We start from the raw sequence: 14,453 nt of genomic DNA on the forward strand, positions 1-14,453 counted from the left end.
TGACCTGATCAGGTGGCGTGGAAAAATTCAACCGCCGAGAGAAAAAATGTAATACGTTAGTGCCTGGCCGGGCGCGCGAAGTGGCGGAACTCGAGATGGAAACGGTCCTCATCAAAAGTGAGGCGAGCTGGTCTACATGTGATGCGTACTCTGTTCGTGTGTAGACAGACAGCCCACCGAGGTGCGAATCCATTTCTCACCACTCTGACGAATGAGTTTGCGCACATTTGCTCGTGCCATGTAGCATCCAGCTCGTTGCACTCTACCTGATACATATGTACTGTTCATAGAGCTCGATTAGGCATGTCAGGCCAGCCTGGACGGGCGACCTGCACACCCTAGTGTACAAGACGATGACGAAAAACATGTCAAGGGCTTTAAGTATATACGAAAACGTAAGAATTACAATCGACTATAGTTTGGTACAAAAAACAAACGAGTGCATAATAGGGAGTGTGGTCTGCTGGTCACGTCGCATATCGATCATGGGGCTACTAATTGCAAGGCCAATCAGGCCGTCAAATTCAAATTTCACCTACACTGTTTCCGCTTTGCGCAAGATTCTACCGAAAGCAAAATAAAACTTCCTTAGGTTTTAGCTGAGTGCGTCAGACCAGTTTCGGTAGATCAGGCGTTTCGGTTACGACTGACTGACTGACTGACTGACTGACTGACTGATTGATCGTAACGAACTCCAGATAATAAAATTAAATCCACTCAGACAATAAAATCTTCAAAAAACACCTCAGATGCCCTTAAGTTGTTTTTACTAATCTCCTGCCATTCCAATGGGTTGCTTGTCAACTCACACAAACGACTCAAGTGAGCAAAATGTAGACTCTTGCCTACCAAGATACGCGCAGGGTCAACCCAGACAGATAAGCAGGCAGAGAGCGGGACAATTTAAAAAAACATAAGGTAATATGCAAAACAGTTAAAACACCTTGAAGATTGTGCAAGTAATACGTCCTACGACCGTGTCATAAAAGTATTCATAGAACTTTTACTCTGTCAGTTAAAGACCGGCCTACGCTTGTCCGGCCTGCCTGCTATGCACAGAGCACGGCACATTTTAGGATATTGAAACGTGTGCCTTATATTTTGCGTTGTAAACTAGGAAATATTCGCAGGCTTTTCTTCTTCCGGAAAATGACAATTGTGTACTGAAGAGTGTGTACGACCTCTTTTGAGGACAAAGCTGTGTGCCGCCGCCAAGTGCTCTTTGCCGTCAAGCTGCCAAACGGCTTTACGACGGACGAGAGAGCCTTGAACACGAGCCTTATTTTGGAGCACGTTACAGCAAACATAAATACGTGAAACATGGAAAAAAACAAGGAAAATTGTCAGATCAGGCTCAGGAAGCTTGCAAAAGGATCAGACCTTACATTCGAGTTGCGCCGGATTTTTTTTTAAAATCATTTGACGGTCAGTGTCTATATAACGAAAACATTTGCAGTCGGTTGAGAGTCGTTACTACCACGCATAATGTCGCTATTTGTTACCATTTTGTCAGGAGCTAGCACACTGATCCATTTAGGTCTATCGACCATATTGATCTCAAGGATAAATATGAGGTCAGTTTTTTAGGCTTGAAACCAGCTAGCGACTGGATCACGATTCCGCATGAGCATTCGCGGCAGGATGGAACATATTTATTATTGAACTATATTGTCAAGGTCATCCTAAATCAGCTACACATACCTCATTAATCTAAAAAATATAGTTTTAATTCATTAAACAACCTCAATAGGGTTAGCAGCACATGTAAAAGAAGATTACTTTGCTATAATTTTCATTCTCAGTATCGCAGACAATCCACTTTCGTTTATGGCAACCTTAATCAGACAGCGTATCCTCGCCCATCGCCTATCGGCACTTTACGAACAACGCGACATTCGTGGTTCTTTCGCGAATATTTATCTCCCTTTTTGTCGACTTGTCATCTTCGGAACGTCAGCGGAGCGCGAACATGGTGAAGCTGTGTCGAGTCTGTGGCTGTTTTAGCGGAATTTTCTCCGTCCACACTCCCGGAAAAGTCTGTTCCAGCTAGGCCGGCTCGTACTTTCCTGCCTTCGCTCATATTCACCGAAGACAGCGGAGCACCCTTCACCTTTCCATAGTGCTGCATATTTCACTCGGTGATTATCACCGACCACCATTACCCGACACCGTTAGCAACATCACTGGGCGCTTGTGCTGGCGCAAGCGCCGGCGCGTATGCAGACGTTCCAAGCAAACCGACCGACCCACTGGGGCACAAGGCAAGCCGCGGATGAGAGAGCAAACGACAGACACCTGCTTCAACAGAACTACAATATCGTCGAGTAGCTAGTCGACGCTGTCTCCGTAGCCGTCAGTCGCCCGAGCCCCGAAAGGCTGTCGCCGCTCCACTGCGTCGGGGGTCGTCTCGTGAAAGTTTCGACTCTTCGCGAGTTCGTGTCTTCGCCCGGTGTTGGTAGTATTAACGGCCAAAGGGCTCGAGCAAATATCCTTTGGTGATAGAGAAAACGAGCCTGCCGAACGATGACAAATTCTCGACTTCTGCGTTAGCGGAAGCAATGATCGAGCGAGCGAGACCCATCCAGCAAGCAGGCCTCAGAGAACAGGACAAGGGGAAGACTCAGCGAAAATGGCAGACCATCGGGTGCCAGGATAAAAAAGGGACAATGAACGAACGAGTCACATCCATGCTATGCAAGAACATGAAAAGAACAAAAGTAGTAAGTAAGCATCATAGAAACCAGGTAACCGAAACTTTCCTGTCAAAACGAGCAGTAGGGGCGAAAATGGCCCAAAATAAATTATAGCTCCAAATTTGAATACGAACGAACGAATGTTACAGATACCTATGTATAGGACGCTATGCTTTATACACGGTTTTACTGATTATGATATAGGAGGGTACGTTGTCTAAGGTTAGTGAAAGAAGCGATTGTTTCGCCACCCACAGTTGTCATCTAATAGTATATTAATTGAAATTGTCTCCTATGTACTGAATATGATTATTATAATTAACAGCAGCGTCAATTAGGTTACCATGCTGAGCGTAAATAGTGGCAATGGTGTACACGGCAGTATGAAGGGCAAATTCACAGTAAACATGTATCGCTCACCAATATATTATAGCTGCGTAGAATTGATGATGGCTCTACCTTTGGCGGATGTGAACCAATCAATCTGATGATCGATGAAAATGACTCACTGAAAACTGCCAACGATAAAGATTTGAATGATAAGTTGTCTGAATGGGTGTTTGCAATACAATTATATGCAGAATCGCATTTTCCACTGTTAACTTCGCTATAGGGGTTGACTAAATCAGTATAGACAAGAATCATAAGATACAGTACATAAACGTTTAACGGCTCGTCTAGATGGTCTCCTAACGTACGACGCTTATCCGAGCGTCTTTACTGGTGTACTAGTGCATGTATACAGCCCTATCGTCGTAGACATCTCATTTAGTAACTCCTTTGCTCACTTTTATATAGAGAAACACAACCCTCTGATGAAAAAGTACGGTCGAAACGAACCAGAGCGAACCTGTTGGACTATGAGACTCAACTGGGGATGTCATCAACTTGTAAAATGGCACCAAGCCCTACTGGAATGAACGGTGACTTCAGATGCCCGTTAGCGGTGGCGCGGGTCTTTCGAAAGAGCACTTACAAACAGAGTACTGATTCATGCTGTAGTGGGTTATTAATAGTTTGTGCCAGCCTACTGGTACTTGGTTTGTTCTACTTGCAGAGCTTCACTTACGTAACTGTCGAGCAACGGAGAGCATTGTTGGTGCATCGAGCCAAATCACGGGCCAACCATGTTGCAACATCCACACCACCGGCGTTGCATTATCTTCTACCAAGGCAAGCATCGTTGCTATGGACGACCATAAACCACCATATACAGTCAGCTGTCCACCGAATCAGCTGCGTGCAAAGAGGGAAACATTCGTTGATGTTAAAGCCCTTGTACGCTAACCTAGGATAAGAATGGTGAACCTTTATTCTGTCTGGTCGGGTAGAGGTGGTAGGGGCGTCGGTCGCATCCAGATAAGAAGCTGACTCACAGACAGATAGACGGACTGACAGTTCGATTCGTGCAGAATGACTGGCAAGATAGAGGCGGGGAGATGCTAGAGTTGCTTTGCCCATCCATTGGATGGTTGCTTCCATCAGCTAGATAATTAGCTGCCTAGTGTGGCTGCAGCCGCCTCCACGGAGATCGTCCTCTTCATAGTGGAGGCTCGTCGAAGCCCCTTCTCGTAAGCTGGCCTGGATACCCATTATCATCAGGAAGTTGCAGCATAGGACAGCAGCATAACGTAACCGCGCCCAGAGCGTAAGGAACTGATAGAAAGAGAGCGCATATCTACATACATATAAACCAACACCCATATCCCTCCCGGGTGCCATGCGTATGTATATTTGCCTGATCCCCAATGGTCGCGACTAATATGATGGTTGGGTGTCGAACAGCGAAAGATGAGGTGGGTACCGGTACCAATTACGTGGGGGAGTGAGGCTCTGTGCAAAAGACCGAGGCAAGATCTTGTGTCGTCCAGACCCAGCATGGCGCTGATGTTCCTCCATCGAACACTTCCTAAGCCCCACATCTTAGATAGATGAAATTAGGAACGGGCGGTCAATTGATGGATACTGGGAGCTCATGATTGTGATCATACAGGTACACATATACACACACAGTGCCGCACAAACAGGAAACGCGTTATCCTTAGATACTGGAAAAAATTTGACCGTGTCCGGTATGTTTGTGTGTTGGCCAGGGGCAAATTCTTTTTCCAGTGTCTAATAAACCTAGTTCATGGTCAATGCAAGAACGAAAAGTCGTGAAAAGATAGATTAATGAAACGATTTTTGGAAGTTGGTTGAGACAAACGAATATCCAAGAGTCTTCTACTAAATCTTCGTTTCTTATCCCGTAATGTAAAGACGAGACCGTCACAGACCAACGCTAGCCGCGTATGCATTTGCATGTCTATGTTGTCCATGTAACAGCATTGACGAGCGTACATAGACGGCATGTATTATACAGACCTACACACATATGTGCGGAACTGGCTTTTGACAGCGACTAAAAGCATTCGATTGAGCAAACGCTACCGTACTCTTATATATGTATATATATATATGTGTTAAAGAAAAGGTCTCCTTTGCATATAACTGACTGCTAGCCTACGTGGCGAAGATTTGCCCCTTCTCCGGTTATCAATCCACTCAAGTCCTACAAAGTAAAGGTAGCGATCCCTAATTCTAGCTCAAAGCACGATGCCAGCGTGCAGAAAGGTATGATAGACGCTTTGGTTTGCGCATAATGCGTTACTATCTAAATTAACGACGTTTCACAGGCCTTTATTATTGACTTATGTATATAGGTGTGCATTATACTTTCTGACACCACTGCTAGCCTACACTACAGTTATGGAGTTCGTTGAAGAACCCAGAGGTCCCGATAGCCTCCATAGCCCTCTTCCCCGATTCTCCCTTTCCATAAGGCTGTATATACAATATTTGTGTATCACAAGTCAAACTGGGCGCATCCGTGTAACATATGAAACGGCAGCCATATTGACAGCAGTCATCTCGAACATTAGCTGTCCTAGAGAAATTGGCGACTTCAAGACCTAACTGCAGTCGATCGGGATTCATACCTCGAGTGACTACGATCGCGAAGCAGATCATCGGGCGGCCAAAATTTCACGGAAATTAATGAGAGATGATCCGATACAACCCATTCATTTCTAATCTGAATTCACATTATCAATGTTTCATAGAATAAAAACATTCGTTTCGTTATCGACGTACTAACCGGACAGTTTCCCAACAAATATAAGCAGTCAAACGTTTTCTAGCACAATATGTGTACATGCAACCTTTTACGATATCACTAAGTAAAAAGAGGCCATGGGACGTTCAAAGTACTCTTGTTTGAAAGATATCGAAAATGGGTACAATATCGGACTGATTAATGGTTGAATGAGGCGGAAGCAACGTCAATGAATATCTCCGTCCGACACCGAATCGAGATTTCTTGAAAATAATGCGTTTTCTTGAAGAGTCAGGACAGCCAGTCAGACGGGCCTAGCTGATGCAAAGGACTTATGTGAGAGGTTAGTAGATTCATCGGTGAAGCTGTATACCATCCCGCTGGAAACGATATGCTGAAAAATCGACTCGCGAAAGCTTCTTCTGGCGTCATGCGCTCGCTTTGCTGCCATCGGTCCAATCTGCTGTCAGAGTTGCATTACGTAGCAAACGAATAAGCCAGCCAGCCAGCCAGCCAGCCAGCCAGCTTCAATAAGCAACACACATCAGCTTACACACCGATACAAGGCCGCCCGCCACAGCACAACAGAGCCCCAATTCCAGCGACCCAGCCGGCCTGTATTCATGGATGCAGACTGCTTGAAATGCCAATTATAAGGTGCATTTTTCAAAACAGCGTGCCGAGAAATATTAATATCTGGAGTTAGCGAAGGAGCCGGGGAGTCGCTGGAGGCAAAGGGCTGTGGAGAGTTTGAGGCATTGCAGATCATTACGTGGTCCCATCTTCCCCACACAGTCCCTATATCAACCGCGTTTGGGCAGCTCTGAAGACTGGCTATATTGAGCTCAGCGCTGGCATAGGGGAACGATACAAGCGCCTCAATTGGCGTGGCTGTGGCGTCATTTGAATCTAGCCTGACAAGCAACGAACCCCCGAAGAATCTTAGGGGAGCAAGCCCGGGTAAACACTTATTCCACTCACATACAGAAGTACGTGTGGTGACTTTGTAACACAACAAACTGAACATTTCATTGTGTTCTAGGTGACAACTGTCACCCACTGTAACAACGGGTCGGACCCTTGTGGCACCTCTAGACTTTGCTGTAAATGCTAGCGTTAAACATTCGAAATCGTACACACACTAATAAATAACGTAGAATTTTCTAAATATGTAGGAAGTAAGAACTCCCAACGATATAAATTCAAATTACGTACGTCACAAGAACAGCGCCAATAATTGTCGGGTTGGTGAAGTTCACGATCTATAACTCATGCGATATACTAAGCTAGGTGTGTTAGGACAGGATGAAAAGTATGTTCATAAGTGTACTCGGAGAGAATATTATTTCCTTGAGTAAATAATTATAAATAAAGAAAACTAGAAGAGATTATGTCTGAACTGCAGTGTAATTGCAAAATTTTACATGGCGTGAGTTTGTCACCACATGGCGACAGAAGCCTCATTTACAAGGGGAGGGCAGCCGACTTCAGTCGACTGTGAACTGTACGAGTAACGATAGTAGGTAAAAAGCGAAGACGATAATAGTGATGAAGCCATTCTCGCCGACGGCAAATATGTAAAAATACGCGTCAGACTTTCGTTTTTGGTCCTGATGGCCTGTTAGCCGTCGTACATTAATGAGCCTTCGAGACGTTTGCTGTCGTTATCGTACTTACGGCTTGTCTAACGCACTGTCTCCCTGCCACGCCTAGTACACCGACGGTCATCGCAATCGGTTTCGATCAGTAAAAGGCTTTTTCTGCTAGAGTCCACACCATTCCCATGATCCATCTATTTTGCACTCTAGCGACTTCACTTACCGACCAGTTTTGGTGATGATCATTTCCGTGCCGAGACTGTGGAATTTTTCCCACAACTCTTTGGTCTCGAGATGAACTTCGACCATCTCGAGATCGGCGGAGTTGCAACTCGGGTAGCACTGCGGGTTCTCCCCAACGCGCTGCTCTTTACTGAATTCGCGCTCACGATGCTTTGACTCTCTTACATCGCTGGACTCGTGAAGTGACGGCAATTCCTGATCCAGTCTCGTTCTGACAGCGGGCGATATTTTACGGGATTTTCCTCCTAAAAGGTTGTAATCGCAGAATCAACTTTTGATTTAGGTGGCCTATCTTGTAATGTGGACACTCGATGCATACTGTCTACGAAGTGTTTGCATGCATATACATATAAATGGCCACCGATGATTTATAACAAGTATCACCAATTAACACATTGTGTATTATAAACAGTATCAGCCTGGAAAACACTCGCCGTAGAGCTACACTAAGGGCACATCACAACAAACGAAAGAAGGAGCATGGGTACCTCCATTCATGCGAGGTGAACTCATGTCACGTACAAAGATTTGTGGTTCAAAGCATTGGTAAGGTCTACTTTAGAATGGCCTTCTCATTTCTTGCCTCAATTTTTAAGCACGTTTATTTACCGTTCAGAGCTGAGGATGGTAAAGACGTCCCCGATGACCGCAAGTGGCCTGGCGAGCCATGAGCAGGCTCATGAGAGTGGCCGTGCGGATGGCTATGTGGGTGCAGCAGCAGCGAACGCTCCGGTGACGGTGATGACGGGACACTCATTTTCCGCTGTTTTGCTGACGGTCTGTACGACGAACCGTCACCTCCGACGTGGCCATGTTGCACGAGACGCTCTGAATGAACGAAGTGGCCAGAACAGAGAAAAGCGAACAAGAGTCATACATTTACTATAAATCCCAAAAATAGATGGGCTTACGGTTCGCACTCGTTAAAAATATATTGAAAACGATCCCCAAGATTGACGCTAGGCATGAATGTGCTTTTGGCTAGTCAGGATATGGGCGAAGTGCGTTTTCAGCGAGTTCCTTAATATTGTTAATGTGTTGGAACGACTTTCAGAGTAATTTGTTACGTGTGTTGGTCAAGCTGGCCATCATCAATCATATCAACGGGCGTTTATTCCACGGAGGGCAGCATGTTATTGTGACTTCCTCAGAACAAACAACAGCTCTATGTACATACATATTGCAATGGTGATGCCAACTCATCCTCTATTATTTTGCAAAATAGTACAGAAGTTATTGGTACGTGAAACATAAAAATAGCTAAAATATATTATAAATTGCTCTAACTTCAGCCGATGTATTGTTTTTATTCTTTCGATAAATAAATAACAAAAGTTTGTAGTTTTGAGCAGATATTGATCTGCCAATTGTCTGTAATTGTGCAAAAAAGTTTTGTGTACGCGTATCTACAAATACAACGACGCTGATAATGGCAAAAATTATTTAAAAATTTATTGTGACGAAAAAAGGGAAGCCAATCAAGGCTGAGCTTTTTTTTTGTTTTTCCTAGAAAAGCGTCTCTCTGCGTTTGTAGCTTCGCGAGGAGCTTCTTCTGATATCCTCCGTTCTTCTGGGTAGAGATATCGGCACAAAACGAAATACGTTCGCACTGACGTACAATTACCGGACGAGCGCGCTTTGCTCTGGTCTCTTAATGCGCCGATCGATCTAATATTACAGTAAGTATCAGCTGAATTAATGAATTTTTACTTTTCTTTTTTTAATGAATACAGATAATAGACTTTATTAGCGTTCAGGCAACATAACAAACGGAGCGCGGCGTTCAAAAATCACTTTCACCTCTGTTACTGCTGTGTTTCTCCTATGATGTCAGAGCGTCATCAAGTTGACATTTAATTAACTAGCAAGACATAGGATATTTAGCTTAAGTTCAAACCACAATCTGCTTAGTGTCGATATTACGATTGCTATTGAGCTGAGTTTGGTAAGTTGACGTTGATGACGCCTAGTCCCACCTGTCAATATTTCTATTGGGGAATCTGAGCGTTCCTCTGATTGTTAATGTTGTCACTGTTGTTGTGTTCGCCCGATTTCTGCTGGGTTGGTTTCCGATGGTGTACGGCTATTTGCAGAGATCCCTTAGTCGATTTACGCACTAGATGTTCGCTGTTTCGAGCATTGCTGCCCTCTGTATGATGCCTAGGAGTCTATGTATGCGATCTTTGTAACCATATGCTTCTATAAGTCCCATTGATTAACAGTAACAAGTCAACCGATAACGGGTCCGGCCAGTCGCTCCATGATTTCTGTCTCGAGTTTATCGCTGCGGGGATCCGAGTCACAAACAAACCCCATGTCGCCGATTTCCGAACTCAACTAGAGCAGCAAATTGGCCTGTTGAACAAATGCGGTAAACATGGCGTTTAGCATTAAACTACTTTGCAAGGATAGAAGAATTATTGACCGGTATTGTCAGTGTAACGGAATCGTAGCGGGCGGGCTGGTGGCACGCGTAGGGGAGCTAACATCGAAACAAGATCTGGACAATTTCGAACGAATCCTACTGCGGTAAATTTCAATATTGTTGATTAGCTCAGTCGCTAAGGAACGGGCGTAGAGATACAAGTTTAACAACTTGCAGTTTTATAGGACAACGGGCCGAGACAACACGTCCTCGGCACCGAAAGGTTTTATTGCAGACAAGTCGCTGAAAATTTGTAAAGCATCAATTTCACCAGCTAATCAAAAGCTAATTCGAAATTGAAAAAACTCTAAATTTTATAAGGAGGAAAACAGAGAGTTAAGTTCGAAAATGTCTTCCATCGTCTGCCGTTCGTTTCGAATGATTCGTCTAACAATTCTATCGATCCCCGCAGTACATTATACCTAAAGATAAATGTGGCTGAATGAGTGATCATTGACTTGAGAAACAGGCCAGGGTAGCAATATCTGCCGGCAAATGCTGGTAGAAATGTGAGTCACTTTGTAGGCGAGTGGTCACGTCTTTGATGGCGGCCGCAGGAATGGCATCTGCCCGTGTACAGTATTATTACCGCTGTTCTTAACTCCACCTGACGCGACAGCATCGCATAAGTTCTGACGCGCCGCCAGCAGTGGCGCACCCGCCGCCTTTACATTTTACGCCGCTACAAGACAACATTCATAGCTCGGTAATTACCGAGGTGTAGCCACACCGTTTCGGGGCCTCCACCGATCTCCTTGGGTTGTCCATTGCCCCTTTTTCTTCTTTTCTTTTGCTGATTGCCGCGGTAGCAGGGGTAAACATAGCCCTTGCTAGTGGTGCCTTTACCTTCATCCCTCGACCCGCGTTTACAGCAAAGGAACGAGCGACGCGGCAAACGCTTTGATGAAGAAACTCTTTGCTCTCTTTGAGGTAGCGACAGCGGAGCGGCGAAACAACTGAGTAAAGTACTGAAGACGTAGCTAGGGCCTTTAATGCGGAAGTAAAGAAGGGGGCAAATGTGGGTATGTTTTACTCTATTCGATCGCTTTATCGCATTTCAATAAATTGGCCCGCCAATGCTTGGACGAAGAAAGACTGCAGAAGAAGGTGAGAAACGAAGTTGAAGGGGTCAGACGCAAAACAAAACATCTCAACGAACAGCACTAATGTTTGTATGTACATATGTATTTATATACTGCAGGTGGATAATATAGTCGCTGCATCTGGAAGAGTTGTTATGGAACACCCAAAAGAGGATTTCGACCGGATGACGGGCCAGTAAGAAGTCACAGAAGAAACAGGGTGGAAGCTCTGGTTGAAATTGTTCCTAAAGGTTTTTAGGGAACTGCAGCGGTGACTCGCCCACACTGCAGTGGGCTAAAAATAACAAGACGGTTGGGGGATTGCTTGTTCATGCGCAAGTAATATCGAGCACTTGACAGAAGACTGTATAGCTTAAAATGCATGCAAGAATACAGATGACAAAACGCAGAATAGCCCGCTTGTCGAAGCTAATCAGTAAGATACTAATGCTTTTAGACATCTTTTATACTGAAGACAGTTCGGTCAAAAAATACAATCTACTTAAAGTTTAATATAGGATAATATTCGCTATATCATTATGTGAGTACTGTTTTTTTGGAAATTTCGTAATTTTTATCTTACATTGACTCTAATCGCCTTTGGAGCGGGACGGCTTAGCGCTTTGAGGTAGCCGTTGCCGCTATCTGTTCGGTCTATCGAATACCCGCATCTCGTGGGGGTTCGTGTACTTGGACAACCGTAGATTGGCTGAATTGTATTTAGTAAAAAGTGTCTTTTCCATCACCTGCAATGTTAACTTAGATCGATGCTAGCACTGTTGCAAATTGCCCAATGATCTGATATAGAGAACAATCAAGTAGTCAGAATCGCTGGGCCTCGAGAACGCGAAGTGACTTTCCTTAAGTTGTGCCGAAATCTAGGTAGAAAAAACTAGTAAGTTCCACTGCCAACGAGTTTCTTTATGCATTGAATCTCTCACTAATTTCGCGTCAAAAAATTAGCATCGCTTTTTTCTGTCTCGCGGTTTGCCAAGGAATGTGGTCTTCTATGGACAGCGACCAGCCAGTCAGTCAGCTCATTGGTACCTATAGTACTAGAGCCAGCGCTCATTTTGAATCGAAAGTTTAATTCGGGCTAATCCGCTATTACACAGATACGTTCATAATGCAACCCCGCTCGCTGCGGGTCCTGGGGTCTTTAATTATGCACTGCGGGAACAAGAGCTGTACGTACGGTCTGCTATGCCAGCTTCTGGTTAGTTATACTTCGTGCTGACTTTTCGACATCAACTGTTACCAACGACATCCACTACATCGGTGCCAATGACACTTCTTCAAACGCTGTTATTTGGACTTTCTACAACTGGTAGACCTTTGTTCGACGACTACTTTGTCCACTATCTCGTGCCCAGCGCCGTCCGTATGCCTATTGCCCCCTTCTATCGGTGTGCAACCGCATCTATCTCTTTGGTTTGTATATGTACGCTAATGTGAGCGCGGCTGTGGGTACATGTTCGGGCCAATGTATTGATTGCTATTGAATTGATGAATCGGATCCATGTTCTCCTGTCTGTCCATAACTGCCGGCAGTATTACACTCTGATGAGGCCGCTGCTGGCTCTCTTCTCGTCCGTCCATCGAGCCTAACATACGGCCAGCGACAAGCACGAACGACAATAACAACGACACACACTAACATAACATCCACGGACACAAAAATTTAGCGGGCAATAAACAATGCTGTTCAGCTTTGCGGCCAATTTATTCCTACTAGGACCACCCGGACGTTGACAGTGTGCCAATCGGCGATGGCGCGCATTTGTACGGACACAGATTATCGAACACAGTATGCTAACCAAAGTGTACACGTGTAGCAGAGGCGGCTGGGAAAGTTCGTGCAATAGAAAGCAGAAACTCCTGACGATTCGATGAAAGTATTGACAGTGCCTTCACAAGCTGTCAGAAGTGAACAATCCCTGCTGGATAAACGGCAATCAGAAGTGAGTATATGTATATGAATGTTCTGTGGTAGTACGAGTAAGTTCAGTCCACATGGTAACCTTGCTTACAAGGGCAATTTTGACAAGAACGATTCTGGACGAGCTAGCATCGTTGAGGTGTCATCGAACTAACGGCTGGTAGCTGTGAAAGCTACGCATAGTTTTTAACAACAACTTCCGTCACGCATGCGTACCTTGTAGCGTGTGACGTTGGCAGTTTTTTTTTTGGGTCGATGTTAAATTAGCCTTCTTCATCTTAAAAAAATATATTAGCTGAAATTTTGCTAATGGCTGAAAATAGATAACAGGTCAATGCATAAAACAACAACCAGGAGGTTTATTAATTAATTATTATTGCTTGGTATTTGTCAGCGCAAGCCGTCGTTCGAGCTTAGACTCTCGAATGGCTGGCTTCCTTAAAGGGAAAACAACGCCCATTGCTGAATCTCGGCGTTCGCCATCTTGAAGCCAGGGAGCCGAATCCGACACTTTCTTTTGTTCCAGGAATAGCCACTGCATCATATGGTATAGACTGTACCTTCACCATTTCCTGTACAACTTTGAAATTCAACATGAATAATGTAAGGATTGAATAGGCAGCATCGTTAGTGGAGCAAACTGCTGATGAACATCTCAGATTTGTACCTATACATGGACAAGCCGGGAGCTGCAAACCTAGCTACGCCCTCTTCTTTACTGCGGCTGATTTAACACATGTCACCGTACTTTCTACGAGCACTGATAATCGGTTGGTATTCTTCACGCAGAGAATAACACAAAGACACGATGCGCCGCAGGAGACAGAACGCTGCCGCGCGACAAAGCCCAACAAAATCTCAACACGAACCGAATGCCCAGTTTAAAGGAGACACACGGTAAAAGAGGCCACTCACGAAGAGGACCAAGCAGCAGCGGTAGCGGCAGCGATGTAACAACATTTGACCGGAACGCCACTACAACAACGTGATCCGCCGCCGTCAACGGACGGAGACCGGACATATTCGAAAAGGACGTTCGGTCGACGAGTTAATTATTAACAGCAACGAAATGATAAAAAGATTTGTGAAGATGGCAGAAAAACAACAATGCCAGCAAGGAATCGAAGATGCGATACCAACGACCAAAAGATCGAGTTATGGAAGATTCCATCTTGAACACAAATCATTGTCTCCGATGACCCCTTGCTCACAAATCTTGATATCTGTTATAAACGTTTAGCTTCCACTTATGGTCGTATTATTATTACCACTAGTAGGAGCGCCAGTTTTATGTCCCGCCCTTATTCTCTTCATTTTATATTTTATATCGTACCGGCCTCTTCTAGTACTTTTTCGAAACGACGTCAGTGACGTAGCAC

The 14,453-nt window shown here is 44.7% G+C and overlaps 1 protein-coding gene and 1 long non-coding RNA gene across 2 annotated transcripts in view; one reads left to right on the top strand and one right to left on the bottom strand.

Moving 5' to 3' along the window:
• LOC111266876 (uncharacterized) overlaps positions 1-8,686 on the bottom strand; it is a 25,155-nt gene extending 16,469 nt beyond the window's left edge. The window contains exons 1-2 of the mRNA XM_022844718.2: positions 8,238-8,686; positions 7,609-7,873 (exon numbers count right to left, since the gene is read on the bottom strand). Coding sequence (XP_022700453.1) covers positions 7,609-7,873; positions 8,238-8,385 — 413 coding nt within the window. The 5' untranslated portion in view covers positions 8,386-8,686. The remainder of the gene's footprint in view (positions 1-7,608; positions 7,874-8,237) is intronic.
• A 359-nt stretch (positions 8,687-9,045) lies between these two features.
• LOC111266877 (uncharacterized) lies at positions 9,046-11,675 on the top strand. The gene is made up of 2 exons (XR_002684298.1): positions 9,046-9,307; positions 11,255-11,675. It is a non-coding gene; the product is annotated as an uncharacterized LOC111266877 (long non-coding RNA).
• Positions 11,676-14,453: the final 2,778 nt, after the last annotated feature.

The sequence above is a fragment of the Varroa jacobsoni genome, unplaced genomic scaffold (genome assembly GCF_002532875.2).
Source record: "Varroa jacobsoni isolate VJ856 unplaced genomic scaffold, vjacob_1.0 scaffold_1123, whole genome shotgun sequence".
In the NCBI taxonomy this organism is placed as follows: domain Eukaryota; kingdom Metazoa; phylum Arthropoda; class Arachnida; order Mesostigmata; family Varroidae; genus Varroa; species Varroa jacobsoni.